Source organism: Tachysurus fulvidraco, chromosome 6 (assembly GCF_022655615.1).
Source record: "Tachysurus fulvidraco isolate hzauxx_2018 chromosome 6, HZAU_PFXX_2.0, whole genome shotgun sequence".
Classification (NCBI taxonomy): domain Eukaryota; kingdom Metazoa; phylum Chordata; class Actinopteri; order Siluriformes; family Bagridae; genus Tachysurus; species Tachysurus fulvidraco.
In genome coordinates, this window is record NC_062523.1 from 20,945,265 (window position 1) to 20,966,199 (window position 20,935).

The window sequence follows — 20,935 nt, forward strand, 5'->3', positions numbered from 1 at the left end:
ACAATAAGTATACAAAATGCATATTTTGTTAAACTTAGGTTTGGTGACAGAAACCTAGAATTGTGTAACCGTTTTTGGCAATCAATGTGTAAATATTAGGTATATTACGTGTACATCATATTTACATTGTACACACCTGTCCTGTAGAAGCTGGCAGACAGACAGAAACTCTGGGCTTTGAGATGGCACCTGCTCAATACTGCACCTCAGAGCACGATATTTCCCCAGAGAGGATAGATAGGGGTTTCCCAATGTCGCCTCCATCATGTTCAGAATATCTCTGATAAGCTGGGGAGGTAATGCAGATACATCAGAGTTTACATTTCTATGAGAATTGACTACATTTTAACAGCAGGTACAAAGCTTTGTGTTCTTTTATCGCTTACACTATTGACTTCCAGTAAATATTTGTACAGATGTTACCTGACAGATGTCTAGTTTTTTTGACACCAGCTTGTTTTTTGAGCCTTGCACTATTATCCTAAGAGGAAGCAGCGTGTTGACTTCATCCAGAAGACCATTGACTTCATCCTCACACTGTGTTTTCTGTACCTGCAGCAGTAATCCTTCCACCCTGCTCACCTGTAGCAACACATGTCACCAGTTACACACACACACATCGGTTACAGTGCAGGTAGAGTTTCATATAGATATACTATCAGTCTTAGTGTCTCACATCATTGAGACTGATGCTGGTAACAGGGACAGTCAGGATACTGCTAAGTGAACCGAGGGTTTCTGTCCAGATGAGTTCCACAAAGCCGCCTACTTCCTGTGAGACTGTGCTGCAGTTAAGCCTTTCCTCCAACAGAAGCTTAAAATCAGACACAGTTTGAGATTCGTTACATTAGATACAAACTAAATACATACACACAGCTTAAATAAATCATAAGAACTGTGGGATAGATAACTCTCCAAACTGTCAGTATGTATTAATTACAAAGGATTAATACAATTACAAATATATTTTAGCCTTTTAAAATATAGATGTGATACTTTTTGAATAACTTTAACCCACATAGCATGTATGCAGTATATGACCTCTAGAATAAAAACAATTTAGAAGTGCAGTGTGAGACTGACCTGCTGGAGGCTGTGAGAGGTCAGATTTTCAGCCCATTGGGGAAGTGTTTGTGTCTGAGTGAAGCCTTGGACCTGCAGCTCCTTGTTCAGCATCAGATACGCATCCACAGCATCCTCAGAGCTACAGCTGTGCACCTGCTTATCCCACACCACACTCTTCTGTAATAATAGAGCAGAAGACACCATGGTGACAACCAACACACTGTAAAAAGTATATTATAGTGTATATGTCAGGTTATAGGGTACAGCTAGATTCTCTTAGATTCAGATATCTGCACCTCTATCTCGTGCATGATGGAGCTCACAACACGATATTGCTGTCCTGCTTGGCTTTTGGCACTCTGAAGCTCCAGAACTGACCATGTGTTGGACTGAATATCCAAAACACACACACACGGATTAACACATGAATGCAAACTTCTGCATGCTTATCAACTGTTCTTAAACATTCTGTACACTTGAATTGCATTTCTATGCTAAATGAACAGCAGCAGGAAAGTCACCTTGAACAAAATGGAGTACTTGGCAACTTGGAAATCTGAAGGAAATTCTGGAATATCACGATCATTTTCCTTGTATAATCTGCAAAATAGGAATGATAAATATAAAGCATAGATTCAGTTAAAATCCATTGTCTTTTATGGAAATATCTGCTAATTGTATTTTACAAATTGCTTTTTCTTTGTAAAGTGAGACTTAAATCAAATGATAATAATAATCTTTGCATTTTCTTTTACTTTACAATCCCTTTATCACATTTAAGAGAGTCCTGTATTCAAAGATCACAAAGGAACATGTGCTAAACATCACGTCTGTTTCTAATATACTTAACTCAGATGGACAACTTACCAGAGTAGTTAATATATACAATTCAATTCAATTTATTTGTATAGCACTTTTAACAACTGACATTGTCTCGAAGCAGCTTTAAAGAAAGATAGAAATAAAATTGTAACGTTTAAAATTAAATTACTATTTATCTCTAACATCTATGAGCAAACAGGAGCTGAGGAAAAACTTCCTGAGATGATGAGAAGAAGAAACCTTGAGAGGAACCAAATTCAGAAGGAAACCCATCTTCATTTGGGTGACACTGGACAGGAAATATAAATGTAAATAATATAGCAAGTTATAGTCGAGTGAAACTCCTCCTGAGGAACTAATAGGTCAGGATAATTTCAGTTCATTATAGACTTAACACTAATTCCTTCCTGCCAAAGTCGGGATTTTTTCCTACCAAAATATAACTATTGGTTCTTTAGTTTAAAATTATATGATCTCTGACCTTCATATAAATATTTATTGCTTAACAAAGCAAAAAAAAAAATTGTTAGGTAATAATTATGCTTTTAATTAAAAAAAGGACATTCAATTTAATGGTTCTGCTTGTGATCCATCTCGTGAGACGGTGATTAATTTATTTATCTGTTCCTTTTTTCTTGCCTAAATTTATAAGTGATTATATTAACCTTATTTTTTCTCACAAGTTTATTTGGTCTTACTAAAAAACCAAAAGAATATTAAAATATTCATTTAGTTTTAGCTGAACATCATATACATAAATACATAAACCACAAGCCATAGTTTTTCATTCTTGAACCCAAGATTAAAATATATATCAAGACGGTTCTTCATTCACAAAACAACAAATCTGTATGCGAATGTATCGGCACAGTAATCTGTTCAGCACAAATTTCTATAAGACTGTAAACTGTGACTGAAGTCACGTCCAAATACAAACACACCCCATAGTATCCCGCCACTCCCTGACAGGTTTCTGTGCAAGGCATCGGAAATGCAAATGCAAGGTGTATAACAATTGCATTTACAGTAGATGTTGGCAGCCTCCATACACAACAAAGAGGAAGTGAAATGGCAAACAGGATAATTGCTCTCGCTATTTCAACATAACGGGATCATAATTCTTATGACATGGGAAATGCGACTGCAAATGGATTTTGCTTGTCCATTTTAAATCTGGCATACAGTATATTGCTTGTGTAAATGCTTGTGTAATACGTGATTTGCATTTTCATTTGAATTGCTCACAATTTATTCATCCATACAGAAAAAAATGCAATTGCAAATACAATTTGGAATTAGTTTTGAAAATTGAAAAAACATCCATAATCCACAACTTGAATGAAATGCTGTAAATCAACACACCTGAACTGGCCCAGGTACGTGCCATCCTTCACCTGAGTTTTGGCTCTCTCATAAATACTACTGGTTTCGATCCAAGGCTGAAAAATGGACTTCAACCCTGTTGGGACATAGACAGAAGTATTGACACCTTCATCATCAAGACCATTCACAGTTCTGTGTAATGTTTCGCAATTTACCACAAGATAGTTTACAACACAGCTCTCAGTGACTCAACACACACCCTTCTTTAGTCACATTAATCATCTATCAAAACAACTGAACATTGCAAATAACACTGATTGAGCTGTCAGAGATACAAACTGTTTTTTTTGTTCTGAACACTGACCTTTTTACTTTTTAAATAACCAAATTTTTACCTCAACAAAGCAAGCTTTTGAAAAAAACTTGTAAAGGGTGTAATACCAGCTTGTTCAGGTGTGATTCCTGAGCTCTGTGGCTTTAAGACATGCTCTTGAACAGGTAACAGCAGTCCTTTCTCAAGGCAGCTCCACACATACTGCTGAGCGACCACGGGTGTCTGGTGTTTCTGAACACTCCTCAACCTGCTGCTGCTTATGTTCTCCAGGCTGCTCGCAACCATAAATGTGCACTAGATAGGACAGATACAAAGCATTGGTCTGATCTTGATTTGTAATGGCATACACTTGGAACAATCATAACATTAAAATCTCTCTTAAAATCACAGATATAAAAAAATGTTTCTTAAATCCTTTAATCTCATAACTACACACCTTTCGTATATTCAGGTTAGGTACTGATTAACTAATAGTATGTATCGAAATTTTTAAGTATGTATAGTATAGTATGTTAACAAATATTAACAAATGTGTGTGTTTGTTTTGCAGGTGTGATGTGGTAGACTAGTGTTTAAGGCGTTGGACTGCTGATCGGAGGGTCATGAGTTCAACTCACACGTCCATCGACCTGCCACTGACGGGCCCCTGAGCAAGGCCCTTAACCCTCAATTGCTCAGGTGTATAAACTGAAGTAAACTGTGTCACTTTGCATAATGGTGTCTGTTAAATGTAATGTAAATATCGGCTGTATGTTTTAGATATCAGGAAATACAGCACATACCTTCTGGTTCACTACATACGATATGTTTCCTCCATTATCAACTATAGCAGTCATCAACTTCTTCTTCTCTTTAAAAGGGACATTTTTCAGGTCCAGAACCACTGAGCAGTCATTGAATATAGCCATTCTGTCTAGAGAGAGAAACATAGTCAGAGAAATCTAATGTGTAGGATATGTTTGTCCTAGCACTGGATTTTAGGTTCAAAAGCAACTTAAGAAAAGAAATGACCACGAGCCAAATCGCTTACTGACACTTTAATTAAGTACACTATGTTAGTGGGCGTGTGTGGGATTGGGACGGGACCCATTATATCAACACCCCCCCCCCAACCTATACAATAATCACTTAACAATGTGTCAGTAATGTTGTACTCTACAGTTTAGACACTAACCAACACTGTTATCTTACTTCAGAGGACGATTACGTTCAAGATACCGAGAGCTAATATAACAAACAAAGACTTTAAAGCTAAAAGTAGTCGATATCTCACAATATTAATAAAAGTCCAAGTCCAAATACAGTAATATCGATACAATAAAGCTGTGACTTACCTGACATTCGTAATAAGCCGATGAAGTATATTATCTTGTGTATTATGATACAAAGGCACAGAGAGAAGTGCTGTCAAAAAAAAACAACAACTTCCAGGAAGAGCTACAAGCCACGCCCCTGGAGCCGAGCGGACCAATCACAATTCATCTGCTGCCATCTAACGGTGGGATTTATTATAGCACTTTCTCTTGAAACTGCAGCATCACTTTCCCTCTAGTAGTAGTTAGTAGCAATCTATTTTACTTACTAACTAATAACTAATAATAGATGTGTGATTGAGTAGGTAATTGAACACTTTATAAAATTTGATCTAAATAATATTTTTCCACTTTTTGTGTTCTTGGGCTTAGATAAAATATTCTATAATTATACAGTTCTACCTTAAAAACTAAAACTTATGCAACAATATATATATATTCTGTATAATGTTTCATATATTTATATGAAACATTATATAGAAGCACTTTACAATTTTTTTTTACAGATGAGTGAGAAGTTTATTTTAGCTTGTGTTGAATGCAGAACTGTGATTTTTTCCATGTTAAAAGCACACCTAAAAACAGACTGATCAAGATAGATATTAGAGAGAACAAAATATTTCTATCCCTGCTTCTACATCAGTGTCTTATCTCTGTGGGTGATGAGTGTGAGTGTTTAACGAGTTTATACAGATGATCAAACTAGGGCAAAGGTCAAAAAGACAAAGGCTGTCAGGAACTTTATACGTCACATGGATTTCTGTTTTTGTCTAATAACAGTTATTGTAGTGTAAATATGTCTAAAGCTGTCTATGCTGAACACTGTGACCTTCACATAGAAGCACATGCATTATTTATGATATACAACAATATTTACAGAAATGAAAATTAAACAAAGTTCTAAATTGTTTGGAAATCTGGAGAACCTTGTAGATTTTTTTAAAAACCCTCATTGATGTTATTGCTTTAAGAAATAAGGTTAATTCTTAAGATGTAATCTACTGTGATCATACAGTATAAGAATATGCCCAATTCACCAGTGAAGTGTTCGTCAGCGGTCATAATGATATACTTGATCGGTGTATATGGATGGCTTTAAACACTGGCAAAAACAGTTGTATAAAAACCAAAATACAATGACAAATAGCACATCATGTCTACTAGAAAGGTGCTGAAACATCTTTCTTTTAAAAGAAAGAAATATTGACCAGACTACATTCTGAAATCTACTGAAACTTTATCTCACCTTGGGTGAATTTGCTTATGAAGAAGATAAATCTTTCTGATGCCTTTCTGCATACATCTTGGTCACATAAAACAAATTAAACAAATTGCAATAACCTTATACCTGGATTAAGCTCCTGATAAAATATTACAATTTCCCATGTTTAATTGGGAAATTAGCTCAACTGTCACTTTAATGGATAGTATTTAGTTATCAGAAATATTGACCATGGGTATTTTGTATATTGAAGAAAAATGAACTATGATCTGTCAGACTTTGAGCTCTAGGAGCTTAAATTTGAATCATTTAAAGCTCTACATGAAATGAGTCAGGTGTCTGTGTCCATATGGTCCTCCAGGTTGTTAATGAGAACCAGTGATTTTTTTTTTTTTTTAAAAGGTCAGGATTTATTTATTTTAATTTTTGAAAAGAAATATAACAGATACAGTTCAAACAGTGCTATAATGCAATTACACATGGATAAGGCATTGATAAAAATGCAAGACATAATTTAACAATCTGTCAGGGCTGACCTGGAGATTGTAACCATGTCATATGTTACACACCAAAGATAACCCTTAGATCTGCTAATGAGAGCTTGGTAAATGATGACCCAGTTCCAGACAGGACTTTCTGGGCAAGCTCCTTCTTCTTCTCTTGCAGAGAGGAGATCTTGTCCTCTACTGTGCCGTCACACACAAACCTGTAAAGTAATGACATGCTGACTTACAACAACAAAAGTTATTCATTTCAATATCCACTTTAATAACATCTGAAATCCCTGCTCGCAAAAAAATCCCCCAAAAAGCATTAAACTACAATGAGTAACAATATTTTTACTATTAAAAAGCATGTCACAAGACTCACCTGTGAATGGTGACATCATTGCGTTGTCCCACTCTGTAGATTCTGTCACAGGCCTGGTCTTCCAGTGCAGGGTTCCTGTAAAAAGCTCTTTCTTGAATCCTGTTTGTAATCAGTAATTTAAAATTCACAGCAAAGTGCTTTAAGACACTGACATCCATTTCTTCTGCCACCATGAGCCCGTAATTACACCAGTTTAATGGAATAGGGCAGTCTAAAGACCCCTAATGGACAATAAATTACACACTTGGTGGAATTTACACGGTCAAGAAATCCATTGCATAAATTCCCCAAGGCCACTCCTTTCTTTCTACCTATACAGTGAACTGGTATTTAAAAATAAAACACAACAGAGAAAAAAGAAAAATAATCAATGACGGATACTGGAGGTAGATTTACCACCACAGGGGTCACCGTTTTCCAATAACTGCCAGTTATTCCTGTCAGCTAAACAGCTTATCTTCCACCAGCCTCTCTTTCTTTCTCTCCTGAAGTTATATTTTAATGTATTATTAGATTTAGGTTATAGGGACCATCTGCCATATGTGTTCCTGTGTACAGAATGAACTGTCGTCTTGGTGCTGGAACTACATTCAGAGATGTGCTAATAGGGAAATATAATCAACATCTGCTGACCAATCAGATGTGAGAACACCACTGTGGTATAAGTCTTTGTTAACGCATAAAGACTTGTATGATGTCTTACCAGTGCATGTCTATGAGAAACAGATGATTTCCACCGGTCAGATTAATACCCACTCCTCCAGCACATAAGGACACAAGCATTACCTGCAGCACACATACTTTCAGATTATGCCTCGTTCACACACACAGACTCAAAACATTAGAAATGCTAAAATACAACTTGGGTCAAGTAAACTGGAATTCCCTTTTAATCCCCTCTCTGGCTTGCTGTCCTCACCCTTATGACCATCATCATGAAACACCAGACAACAACATTAGATATAAATGACAAATGGTCTTTATGAAACTTCATTCCTTCCTAATAGAGAAACACACCTGAGGTCCTTTAGGATTAGTGTTAAATTCTTCCACCAGGTCCATGCGTCGTTTAGGGTTCACTGTACCATCTATGACACTGAAGTGCAGATCCAGCTTCTTCAAGTGAACGGCTACAATGCGCAGCATGCTGGTCCATTGGGAAACAATTACACTGCCAACACACACTCCTGTTAGTCTCACATCCCATTATCTAGATAACCCATAACAGGAATGCAATATGCTCGGTATCTAGTAATCATAGGAAACAAGCTATAGAGAAAACGTCTACCTTTTCTGACTTTTCTTACGGATTTCTTCTAACTCTGTGAAGACGGCTGAAATCTGAAAATATCAAATCAAATCAAATGCATCAGACATCAGTCGATACAATTGCTTGTATTATTATTGTAGAAAATACTCACTATTTCCAACTAAAGAAGGTGGAAGAAAAAATTTACCTTGGTGCTCTCTCGGCTCTCCTCAAAAATCTCAGAGCGAAACTGGCTGCCGTTGAGGGAAACGGTGGCTTTGGGGTCCGACTTCGAGGATTCGGACAAAGACAAAGCACACAGCTGCTCCTCCAGAGACAGAGTAATCCCGTCTCCCTGCAGCTCAGACTGATCCAGCGTCTGACCAAAAAAGATACACAATCCTAATCATGCTAAATAAACCTTAAAGGGACTTGGTGTGTATATGTGTGTGCATGTGCATGTGTGTGTGGGTGAGAGACAGAGAGACAATGACCTTCTTCAGCAGGGACAGGTGGCAGCAGCATTGTCTGAGGCGCAGAAGCAGGGACAGGATGTGGATGGTGCTGGAAACCTGAGGTTGCTGAGAGGAGCACCCAGAATCCTGCTGAGACATACCAAACTCCCGGGCAACTGAAACATAAATTAAACACTCCTTAATGGACAAGACAGAATCCTGAAGACTGCTGTGAATAAAAAAATAGAATATATAATTCTTCAAACCTTTGTCAAAGGGATTGCTACCATCTTCTTGTTTAGAGTCTCCTCCTCCCTCGTGCCTCTTCAGATAGGACTGGAGGGTGGACCTGAGAGGAAACTCCGCTTAATGCGATCACTCAACGTAGTGTTTGGTTTGAATGACAGGGAGATTTATGATGTGTTTAACTGTACCTGGACTGTGCAAACACCACATCGTACACAGACTGCTCATCCTCAGACAGTTTTATCCTATGAACCTTACAGCTTCGGTCAGGCAGAGACACCTACCACAGTGAAATAAGAGAATGGTCTTAACCGACACAGGCACTCAAAAAATATTGTGTTAATGTATCCATCGATGTATTCACTTTTTTTGTCGCTCTGGATAAAAGCGTCCGCCAAATGCTGTAAATGTAAATGCCAATGGCCAAAAGTATGTGCACACCTGAGCATCACTCCTACAGGTCAGCCTTTAACAAACTAGGAAAGAAAACCGTTGTCAGTTCACTGAGGCCCAAACCAGTTCCTGCATAAAAATGCCACTTGTGTAAACAGCACACTGTATTAACACATGGCTTGCCAAAGTTGTAATGGAAAAACTCGTTAGGCCTGTACCAAGCCCTGGCACACCCAATACACACATTTTATCCAGAGCAACATACATTTTCTCTCATTTTATACAACTGAGCAATTGATGGTTAAGGGCTTTGCTCAGGGACCCAGCAGTGGCTTCTTGGTGGACCTGGAGTTCAAACCCACAACCTTACGATATGCATTCGCATATGCATATGCAATATTGCCTTGCCCACTGAGCCCACACAAATCCACAGTCATACTCCAAAATCTAGCGAAACGCCTTCCCTGAAGTGTGGAGCTTATCATAACAGCACTTCTTTCTTTTTTCTTGCTTCATGTTATCTTTACCAATGTTGAAGTTTATAACAATACATTTATGATAATACAGAAATGATCAGAAGTTATCACAATAAGCCTATAGGGGTAATGTAAAATCTGTCATGATTAAAGAAATCAGTACCTATTCAACTCAACACATACTGTAAACATTTTTGTCCCTGTAGTACTTCATAATACAAATGTGAATGACTTGAAGGCTGAAATGACACAGATCTATCAATACAGAAGTTTGCTCAACGCTGTGATGCTGTGCTTGAGGTTGCAGTGATGGTCATGGGCGTCGTCACTATTATATGTTGGTGGGACAGGACCCACCCACTTTTAAGACCAATAATATTGCACATACCCACTATTATGGTCTCTATTCAGCACATGAGTCTTTTTTTATTATTATTACTTTTCAGAGTGCTGCCAGTCGAATCCATTCTGCTTGAGGAATGCCCGAAATTAATTAAACTCCATTCCTTGTTTTACTTACAGCATTGACCACGCTGCTGCTTCCTGAAATCCATAGGTGTCGGAACCATTATGTGTGTGGGACAGGACACACCCACTTTTTATTTACTTCCAATCCCCATGCCAGTGGTGGTTGATTAATGAACAGCAAAAATCATGGACTATTGCTTGAACTTATAAGAAAAATACACTTATATATTAAATTACATATAATAAATAGAATAAATTTTATGGGAAATACAGTATGTTGCACAACCGCCTGCAACAGACAGGCAAGTTTAGCAGGCACCCTTTCCATTTACCTCAGCGTGTTAAACATGACGCTTATTTGGGTGCAAGGTTTACTGTTTAATACATTTTGCATTGTGTTTCAAGAGTTCTAATTTAGGATTCACTTTAAAATATTGCTTTTTCTTCAGAAAAAAAAAATTAATAATTGCAGTATACATGGTTTAGATTGTTATACCACTAACTGTTAAAAGTACTGTTTGCTACTGCATTAATACTTTTTTTAAGGTTTCTTGTGTTTTCATTTTTCATTTGCATTTTTGTATTTCTTTGCAAAAAACAAATAAATCATAATAACTAAGCGAATTGTATACATTCTTTAGTTTTAAAGGTAGAAAAGAACACGGATATCGGCAAACGCCGGTATCGGAATCAGATTGGAAGAGAAAAAGTGGTATTGATGCATCCCTAGTACACACCAGAGGTTTGCCTGTAGAGTCCAGCTGGTCTTTGGTCCTGCGCAGCAGCAGGGACCTTGTGAGGAGGTTAAGCCTCTCTCCTCCTCTCTTAGAGCCGTTGTCTACCTGAGCCTTCCACAGCTTGTATTCGTCAAATGGGGAGCAGCGCAAAAATCTAAAAAAATAAAACAAAACAAACAAACATTGAAGTCTTAAATTATGCTAGTAAAGAGAAAAAAACAAGCATACAATACGTGGAAGCAGTGAAAAGTGCTCTGAGGTACAGAGTGGAGTTATACTTCAGTAGCGAGTACATATCCAGCAGGTTGTTCTGGATGGGAGTACCAGTGACGGCCCAGCGTGCTTTGGCCCGCAGCTTACACACAGCCATAGACGTCTGCACTTTAGGATTCTTGATGTTGTGGGCCTCATCAAGAACCAATCGAGCCCAGGCTACACGCACAAGAGGAGGCAGCTCAGACCCCTAAGCACAGAGATACCGTGGAGCGAAAAGCATGTGAGCAAATTTGTATTAGTGAATCTACAACTGGAGGCATGTTTAGAAATTTGGATATAGCACACTGGGAATCTGAGAAAATAAGTCTATGGACTTTTATTTTGGCAGATCATTTTCCTAACACTGTTTATAGCATACAAACTGGACCTACTGCAAATAAATTGGGCTTTAAAGAGCATACGATAATTTATTTATTATAATTATACAGTGTCTGGTAAATTCAATGTGGACAAGCATTGTCTACTTTAACAAACTCTTAAATATCGTTCAAAAATACCGGCCTTCTCATGTTAGTCATCAGTAAGTTTGTAAATGGAAAGATCCTGATGGTCTTTTAAGCTTATAAAAGCCTGCCCATGGGTACTTACACTATAGGCTAATGAATCATTCTTGTAATTTCTGCAGTTAACAAATAACTCACCACTGGCTCAGAGTCCTGACTGGGCTGTTCAGCATCCTCTTTCTGAACTGGGATCTCTTTAGAAACCAGGCTGTAGGTGGTGATCACCACATCATGTTCAGCCAAACTAGCGGAGAGAGCAAGAGTGTGAGAGCCTGCTTTTCATCGTTAGAGAAAGCAGAACAGCAGCCATGTAAACAGAATTCATTTCCAGTGGATGTGGAACAAATACAGAGAATCAGTAGGACTGTTTGGGTGGCAGTATTACACGCGTGCGCTCCTTTGTCGGTTAGGACCATGGTAGAGATACACACTCAGGCGATTGCTCTTCACGTGTCTCTCGATCTCTTTCTTCCAGTGATGCACCAGAGAGGCAGGACAGATGATCAGAGTTCCCTGAGATGCCACCAAAGTCGAGTCTAGCAAAATCATATACTTCTTTTAATACATAAACATAACAGCACAATGCAGAGCATTCACACTCTTAATCTAAGGAATACAGGAACACTCACACACGGCATGCCATATATTGTAATTTTCCATTAACACTGTGTAGGAGTGCTCACCAGTTTTGGAGATCCATCCCTCAAGCTGAGAGTCTCTCTCTTCCTTCTTCTTCTGGGACAGAATGAGAGCGATCATAGTGAGGGTCTTCCCCAGACCCATGTCATCGGCTGAATTAATAATAAACACATAAGTGAAAAATACACAGCAAGAGGGAGTTACCATAAATTACTAGATTTATATGAAATGCTTAAACAGTAAAATAATTTATAATAATAAATTTATAAAAGAAACACACAAGTTGATGAGAATGTAGTTAGTCTAATACATGCTGAACCATCAAGTTAAACCGGTGCCAGACTACAACTTATTAATAGTCAGTTCCAAAGTGGACTGTCACCATATGCCAGATTATCATTTTTCCAATTATTTTCACTTTCAGTTATTTTCACTTTCAGAATAAATGTCATGACAGACACACGAAGAGAGAAATGACTGCAGAGCTTGCACATTTCATTTAGGAGATGTGGAAATAATTACTGTCCATTAATCAACTTTCATCAATTTAGCAACAATACAGGAATATAGTTCAATTAATGTCATGCTCAATGCAATTATATATTAACATGTATTAACTTAAAAAAGAAAAGCTATTTTACCCAGAATACCCCCACAGGGCTTTTGTGTTTCTCTCCACAGCAGCCAGGCCAGGGCTCTTCTCTGATGTGGCAACAACTGGACCTGAAAGGGAAAATTTACCATAATAAACTTCTCTTCACGTTTGCTTTAGACATGAGCAACACGCATTCCCAGTTATGTAGCGTCCCTGACCTTTATTCCTTTGGGGTCCTGTGTCTCTGTGTCTGTGGAAGGACAAGACTCCAGCGAGTGATGAAGATGGTCAATGGCTTCTGTTGTGGCATTACGCACAGCGAGCAGTCTGCCCTCCGTCATTCTGCCACCATAGAAGGCCTGGTTTTGAGGATTCACTGTAGACAAACAGAGCTTATTACTAATGATGGCTATAGTAACATGTCTGTTTCACAGAAGAGGATTAAGCTGAATTACCTCCATATGTTTGTGTGTAGCCCTGACTGAGCTGCAGGCCCAGTGAGCTAGTAGAGGAGTTTGGCTGAAATTGGACTGGAGCTTCTGGAAGGAAAACCGTGCCCCCTGCACGGTTAAAGGGATTGGAATGTCTGGCTTTGTGATCCTTCTCTGCATCACTGGCTACATCTTGAGAACCTGGAAACAGATTATTCAATAGATCTGTGCAGGTTTGTAGTCATTTATATCATTTAATTGTCCAGTAGGAACAAAAAGCAGCTAGACATTCAAACGACCTCCAAAAGCCCATCTTACAGATTAGGATTTGATTCACATCGACCATCAAATAACACACAAATCAGAAGTCCTAAAAGCATGTAGCTACCCAAACCAAGTCTTGGGCCAAACAGAAAAAGTCCAAAGCTTTTATAATTACGCATTACGGTCTGAGAGCCTATGTGGCTATGTAAGCAACACACTAAAGACATAAGCTTACCATGAAGCTTACACTAAAGGCAGACGCTTACAGCTTACCTTGGTGTGAAGTGATATGATTTCTTATAGTCTTAACCTTACTAGTTCATATCTTCAATGCCGTAAAGTTTTAGAATATTGGGGGAATAAAACACACACTAATATGTTGTAGAAATGATAGCCAGATGATAGTGATCATCATGCAGATATTGCATACAAGTAATTCTGGGTCTGTATTTGTTCAGGAAGCAAAGTAACCTGCGTATGTACTTTAGAAGATGACGACATCATACGTTTCCACAACACGTGTACCATAACTGGCAGGGATACGCTGAAGGACAAAGAAGAGATAAAGCACCTTCTGTACATTACATCACCAAAATAATTTAAAAAGCCCCAAAATATAAGCAGGGTTAATTCAGGCACCACTTAATGCAAATCAAGGGCTTTTAAGCATCTTTTCCAGCACCTTCTTTTATTTTCAAGACCACAAAGCAACATATTGAACACCTGAAATGTATTCTTAACAACCCACGAAATCATTCCTTAGGAACTATCAAATTTATACAAAGAAAAAACATTATAATAGACTAAACAAACTTAACTAAATGTGCTTTTTAAATAACAAGAAATTAAATGCAAATGTGTAAATGACTTCATTTGCTGCTACAAAATCACTGTAAACATACTGTGTAAAAATAAGTAAATAAATAAATAGATAGATAAACAAACAAACAAACATACTTCAAGATATATTTTCCTATAGACAAGAAAACACATTCAGCAGCTGCTTTTCAATCTCATTTCATATCAGTCAAATGGCCGCTTCTGAATTACAGCAGATTGTGTGGGGAATGACCAACATTTTACAACAATTTACCAACATTTTTTATTTTTTGTAGTGAAAACTACATCCAAATACTCCTTGATAATTATAAGCACTTTTCAACAAAGTGACCTTAAATTTCTAAATACTCAATTTGAGCACTTTAAGCACCTTGTCCAAACCCTATATATAGTAAGTCTTGTTGTGTCCCCCCCCCACCCCCTTACATCATCACAATTACGCATGATGAACACAAAAGCACCAGGGTTTGAAAGAATCAAGCAAGTCTGAAACTCTTGAGTCTCAAACCATTCAAGAGTGCTCATGTCCTAAGAACTAAGACACTGTAATCCTGGAAAAGACGACTCCCACCCTATGTTTCTTTACAGCATAAAAGTAATCGGACAGAATAATTCAGTATTCATTGGCAGTGAATCTTCTGAGGGAAATGTTCACCCATTACATTACATGTCAGTCTCTCACCATTAAGAGCAACACCGGTCAGACTTAAAGCCTCCAGATCATCTTCCAACTGCTTCACTTGACTCTTCAGCCTCTCTCCTTTATCAGGCAAGGCAGACACATTAACCGAGGACAGAGTGGCCTAGGCACACAGACAGAAAGTAGACATTTCATTTTAATCGAATGCTTTAGAAATGGACTATTTAGAAAACACATCTTATTACAGAGAATGATTAAAAACAACAACAACGAAGCACACCAATAATACCTTCTTTTGTTTAAGCTGGGCTGTGAGCTGGTTGTGGACTGCTGTAGGATCATCCTCTTGATTTATCCCCTTTGACATAAGCTGGAAGCCTGGGTACGAGGTAAGGGTTTTCTGCAAAGGTGCAGCTGGACCTGAAGAAATCTGCTGACAGCCTGGCTGAACTGAAACCAGCTGATCATCATCACTCCAGTCCCCAAAAGGTGATTTCACTGTTTTTTTCTGTGCACTATTTGTATTAAACTGCTGGGAAGCTGAAGCACCTTCTAATGGTGAACCTGGTCTGGCCTGACTGTCTTTTACTGGCACATGTTTAGGAATATTACCTGGCTTACTGTCTGAATTTGATGTAGAGGTCTTCACAATAGCAGATAAATCACAACGGTGTCCATTAGTTTCCTGTTTAGGTTTGTTTTGCTGTGGAGCCGAGCTCTCGTCTTTTTCATATGTTTGGGGGTTCTGTGATTTGCTCTCCTTCTCAGTTTGTGGTTCATTGGCTTTTTCACATTTACTGCTACTACTAGAATCCTCTGTAGCTTCTGCTTCTTCTGCTGTCACCTCACCACTGCTGCGTGATTTCTTATCTTCATCAGATGATCGCTTCTTTATCTTCATTCCAGGAGGAAGTTTTTTGTCCCTCCAGGATTCAGATTGCGCACACCTCGCTGCCTCTCCCTCTCTGGGATTGGCAGCATTCGAGTTGCTTTGACCATCAGATTCTTTCTCTGATTTCTTTTTGTGAATTTCATCAGTGTTGTATTTCTTAGAGCTCTCACTTTTGACAGATTTTTCCAATGTTTTTATGTCTCCTTCTTGAAGCTTTTTCCACTCTGAGTTCTTGTCTGCTTTGCTGGGAGCTTTGAAAGGATTTTTAACAGGAGGGAGACAGGAAGGCTGTTTTTTGTTCTCGGGCATGTTCTTTGTAGCTTTCTGTAAATTAACCAAGTAACTTTTATTGAACATGGATCTTTATGACTCACAAAAACTACAAAAAGTATGACAATGTTCCAGTCTCCTTTTTTAAAACGTTTTTAAGTACAGGACAACTGATTAAGCTCTAGGCATATTCCCACTGAGTGAGTTTGTGTGTCTTCATGCCTGTTTTCCAGTCATGCACAACATCTGCAGATTGATGGTGATATTCATTAAGGCCTATCATGTCAGTCAGCATAAGAGCAGATATTAGCAGGTATTGTGTTTAAACTGATCTAATTCCCATACGGTTCCTGGTTAATATTGATTTATTGCAACCCCAGTGTGGATTTGTCATTTACATTTAATGACAAAAAATAGGCTACCACATGCCCACAATAAAAAACTGCATTTACATGTAAAGCATTTGGCAGAGTTATATCATCTCATTTTTTATACAACTGAGCAATTGAGGGTAAAGGGCCTTGCTCAGGGGCTCAACAGTGGCAGCTGGGATTCGAACTCGAACCCCAACAACTTAACCGCTAGGCTACCACATGCCCTGGATATGCTTAAATAAAAAAAAATAAAAAATACCTCTGTCCAAGGAACACTCCCACACCACTTCTGCCCTTCTTGCTTTCCAACTACACAGCGATATAGCAGCCTATAGTAGAGAAAATTAATCATATTAAAAATACCAATACAACAAAGTGCAATCCCACCGTAAACATGCTCAGAATACAGTATGTTACCTATAAGTGCCTTGTGGTGTGCTGTGAACTAACGTCTGAAGTTCAACCAATGCATCTTCATGGCGGAGACAGTGAGAAGGCGGCAGTCTAAGGATGAGAGAAGCCATGGATTTACAGTCTAGTCACTTCACTAAAGAGTGTTAAACAGTGCTTCAAGCTGGTGTTTCCCCTTTAGCAGGCATGCATTAAATCATGACGTTTTTGCAATGATCTGCACTGAACCGCTAATTAATACACTTTACTGTTAAGAGGTTTATTTATAAAATTGGTTTCATTCAACACATTTCACTCATACTTCATTCTCTTATACTAGACCAAGGAGAGAAGTGGTCATTAATTTATGGAAATTGTGGAAAATTGGTTATTAATTTGTGGGAAAAGTGGTCATGAATTTGTGGAAAAAGTGGGCATGAATTTGTGGAAAAAGTGGCCAGGATTTTGTGGAAAAAGTGGCCAAGAATTTGTGGAAAAAGTGGGCATGATTTTGTGGGAAAAGTGGCCATGAATTTGTGGGAAAAGTGGCCATGAATTTGTGGGAAAAGTGACCATGAATTTGTGGGAAAAGTGGCCATGAATTTGTGAAAACTGTGGAAAAAGTGGCCATGAATTTGTTTTTCTCTGAAAGAGTTTCTTTTAATGAGTTTTTATACAGAAACTGTAAATAATTCATCCCAAGGTTGAACAGAACATCCTGGACTCCAGAGAAACCTGTTGTCCCCTGTATGTTAAACTGTGAGGGGTTAATAATGCACTAAAGTGATGCTGGTGATCTACTTACATTGCATTCATCATGTAGAACAACTTTCAGCTATAGAACAGTCTCTTACACTAAAATCACAGGGGGAACAGAACATCCTGGACTCCAGAGAACTCTGTATATTACACTATGAGGGTTAAACAGAGCTACTAGTCGGTATTAATGATCACTCACTCAGCAGCTTGTGTGAAATCACACGGTGTCGCATCCTTTCCGGTGCAAACATAGAAACTTTTACCCTTATTCGGTCCTTGCTTTACACCAGTCTTCAGAAAGCAGATGTTGCCTGAACAAGAAACGCCAGGTTGGGTTAGTTAACATGAAGCAAAATACATTAGCATTGTTTGTAAATATGTTCATGTTAATTAGCTATTTTGATTGCTAGACTACTACTACTACTACTACTACTACTACTACTACTACTACTACTACTACTACCTTACCGTGACGTTCACAAAGAACTCTTTCCATTTTGCGACATAAAACTGTAAATGTTTATATTCACTGTAGCTAGTTATGAGATGCCGCGCAGTCGCAGATTGATGATGTTTCTCTCTGTTATCCAATCAGGAAATAACTCGGCTGCTGTGTTCAGTCATTCAAACCATACGGTGTAGGATTCAAACACTGGGTATTAAAAATGATCTCACAAACACTACTCCTACTTCTAAACGTTATTTAGTGTCATAGCATGCTTGCATTCATGCCAAACGGGAAAAAACCTGAAAATAAAATACATTTTTTCCGGAATTTTCCATCATGACGAGATTACGACATCAAACTGCGCCTCTGACCTGCAGCCAGCAGGTGGCAAAATGTTCCTCTGGTTTGAGTAATGCTTGTTTGTGATACAAGGACAATGAGGAATTGAGTCATATGCAAAACTTTGCTGAGGAAAAATAAAGGATTCAGCAAATCATATTGTTAGGAAATTGGGCGCGTGTTTCATCACTGGCCTGAAGCATGATTTAATTCAGCACAATCCTTTTAAATATTATATTTATTTAAATTTTTCTGAGTAGGAAGTACTCAAAAATCAAATATTAGGGATATTAAAAAAGACTTCTTGACCCTACTGAAAAATCCAGTTCATACTGGTCATAGCCTTTATATTTATCACTGTACACGTTTACACATATATCCATATACATTATATATTACATGCTGTACACACACACACACACACACACACACACACACACACACACACACACACACACACACACATATATATATATATAGATAGATAGATAGATAGATAGATAGATAGATAGATAGATAGATAGATAGATAGATAGATCTACAGGATCTATAGGATCTATCTACCAGTATAGATAGATAGATAGATAGATAGATAGATAGATAGATAGATAGATAGATAGATAGATAGATAGATAGATCTATCTATCTATCTATCTATCTATCTATCTATCTATCTATCTATCTATCTATCTATACTGGTAGATAGATCCTCTCCACCTGCTAATATTTATTTTCTGACCTTACCTAAACAAACCAATGCATGTTTGATGAAATTTTTTAATTTAAATTTTTAACTGTCATTTTCTTACAAAAATAAATTCTCTATGTGGACCATTTAGAAATAAAAGTAGCAAACAGTACATTTCCTTGTTGCTAGAGGGTAAATCTGGCATCAGGTTACATCCTTTGGGAAGGTGCATGTGGTGTACCATTAAATAGTGAATAGAACCACTTAGAGACAATGGCGCTGGGTTTGAACTGCTGTTGCAGTGGTAGGTTTTGTGCCCTGGTATCAATCATTGAACACTTGAAGGCTTTGGCAGGAAGGAATTAATGTTAAATGTATAATGAATAGAAAAGTTGTAGAAAGGATGTTATTTATAATTACACAATCCGGTGTCACCCAGTTGAAGACTAGCTCCTTTTTGAGTCTGCTTCCTCTTCATCTCAAGACGTTTTTCCTTACCAGCATTGCCTCGAGCTTGCTCATTAGGCATAAATATAATTATTAAATAAATAAAATAATAAATAAAAATGAAAAAAATAAACTTTCTATTCAAAATGTTTAAATTCCTGCAAAACTGATTGGATACTTTGTTTTTGTTTTCTGGTGAAATCTGCATACTAAGGATACAAATGATGTGCTCTTTTGAGATATGAGAGAATGAGAGAGAGAGAGAGAGAGAGAGAGAGAGAGAGAGAGAGAGTGTGTGTGTGTGTGTGTGTGTGTGTGTGTGTGTGTGTGTGTGTGTGTGTGTGTGTGTGTGTGTGCGTGCCCTACGATGGGTTGTCACTCTGACGCCTGAGATAGGCACAGGCTCCCCGTGATCCGAGAGGTTCGGATAAGCAGTAGAAAATGAATGAATGAATGAATGATATAATAGCATTACTATATCAACTCTTACCGATTCGACCAGCCGTGACTTTCTACATCTTACTTAAGAAATAGAAGTCCATAAATCACAGAAGATGTTCCATTTAAAACAAACAAACAAACCCTTTACCTTCTAGTGAAATGGTGGAATAAAGCTGAGAGCATAAGGACAGAGTTGAGGAAGAGGTGATGAAACACAGGAGAAACCGTAGCGTAGAAACTCACACCTACCTCAAACACACATATGACTCTCAAGGAGAATACAGAATAACACACAGTACACAAACTGGTGGGAAGAATACAGGCCACAGCTGCTGTTAGGAGCCCTATAGAGTGGAGTTAACATCGCTGAACACTGCTCACTGGCTCAAACATCCTCATTGGATATAATTAGCTGCAGGATACTTTGGTCAAATCAAATTTCAATCCATCTAGATAAACAAATTCTTGTTTAGTTATCCATTTTGGTCACACATCAATATCCCTAAGGTACAGCCTCCGGGGTTGTGACAGATGGAAAGAGTTTGCAGACTTTTGCTTCAACTAAGACAGTAAGCATTCCCATCACATAAACAATAATAGGACCTGAGGATTATCAGTACTACAATGCAGGAATACACTGACTTCAAATGATCATGTACATGATTAATTGTGTATTTATTCAGATTGTACATATGTAAGGCATATTTAGCAAAAAAAAAAAAAAAT

The 20,935-nt window shown here is 37.9% G+C and overlaps 2 protein-coding genes across 7 annotated transcripts in view; both read right to left on the reverse strand.

Moving 5' to 3' along the window:
* parp4 (poly (ADP-ribose) polymerase family, member 4) overlaps positions 1–5,030 on the reverse strand; it is a 46,220-nt gene extending 41,190 nt beyond the window's left edge. For 3 of the 6 annotated variants that reach the window (XM_047814666.1, XM_027164270.2, XM_047814661.1), the window contains exons 1-3: positions 4,879–5,030; positions 4,327–4,457; positions 3,652–3,838 (exon numbers count right to left, since the gene is read on the reverse strand). In XM_047814666.1, the coding sequence (XP_047670622.1) occupies positions 3,652–3,838; positions 4,327–4,457; positions 4,879–4,885 (325 nt within the window). In that variant the 5' untranslated portion in view covers positions 4,886–5,030. Of the gene's footprint in view, positions 1–136; positions 289–423; positions 583–676; positions 815–1,083; positions 1,243–1,361; positions 1,455–1,586; positions 1,666–3,249; positions 3,347–3,651; positions 3,839–4,326; positions 4,458–4,878 lie in introns of all 6 variants that reach the window. The other 3 variants (XM_047814659.1, XM_047814658.1, XM_047814660.1) reach the window with 2 other exon arrangements.
* A 1,446-nt stretch (positions 5,031–6,476) lies between these two features.
* ttf2 (transcription termination factor, RNA polymerase II) lies at positions 6,477–18,672 on the reverse strand. Its single transcript, XM_027155064.2, has 23 exons — positions 18,315–18,672; positions 18,046–18,157; positions 17,115–17,201; positions 16,957–17,026; positions 15,451–16,377; positions 15,204–15,324; positions 13,442–13,618; positions 13,205–13,362; positions 13,033–13,114; positions 12,436–12,543; positions 12,138–12,288; positions 11,891–11,996; positions 11,252–11,436; positions 10,974–11,127; positions 9,088–9,179; positions 8,920–9,002; positions 8,693–8,829; positions 8,407–8,577; positions 8,238–8,290; positions 7,967–8,120; positions 7,653–7,735; positions 6,950–7,024; positions 6,477–6,785 (listed from the first exon to the last, which is right to left on the reverse strand). Exons 1-23 carry the CDS (start codon positions 18,340–18,342, stop codon positions 6,641–6,643), a joined length of 3,459 nt encoding a protein of 1,152 aa, XP_027010865.2. The 5' UTR covers positions 18,343–18,672; the 3' UTR covers positions 6,477–6,640.
* Between the last annotated feature and the right edge of the window lie 2,263 nt (positions 18,673–20,935).

Excerpts from the sequence above, each read along its gene's own strand:
- ttf2 (XM_027155064.2), bottom strand. The coding sequence starts at position 18,342 with ATGGAAAGAGTTCTTTGTGAACGTCACG. Across the intron at positions 8,121-8,237 it reads CGTAAGAAAAGTCAGAAAAG|TGTAATTGTTTCCCAATGGA; the intron begins GTAGACGTTTTC and ends GTGTGTTGGCAG. Across the intron at positions 7,025-7,652 it reads TTTCTCATAGACATGCACTG|GAACCCTGCACTGGAAGACC; the intron begins GTAAGACATCAT and ends AGCTTTTTACAG.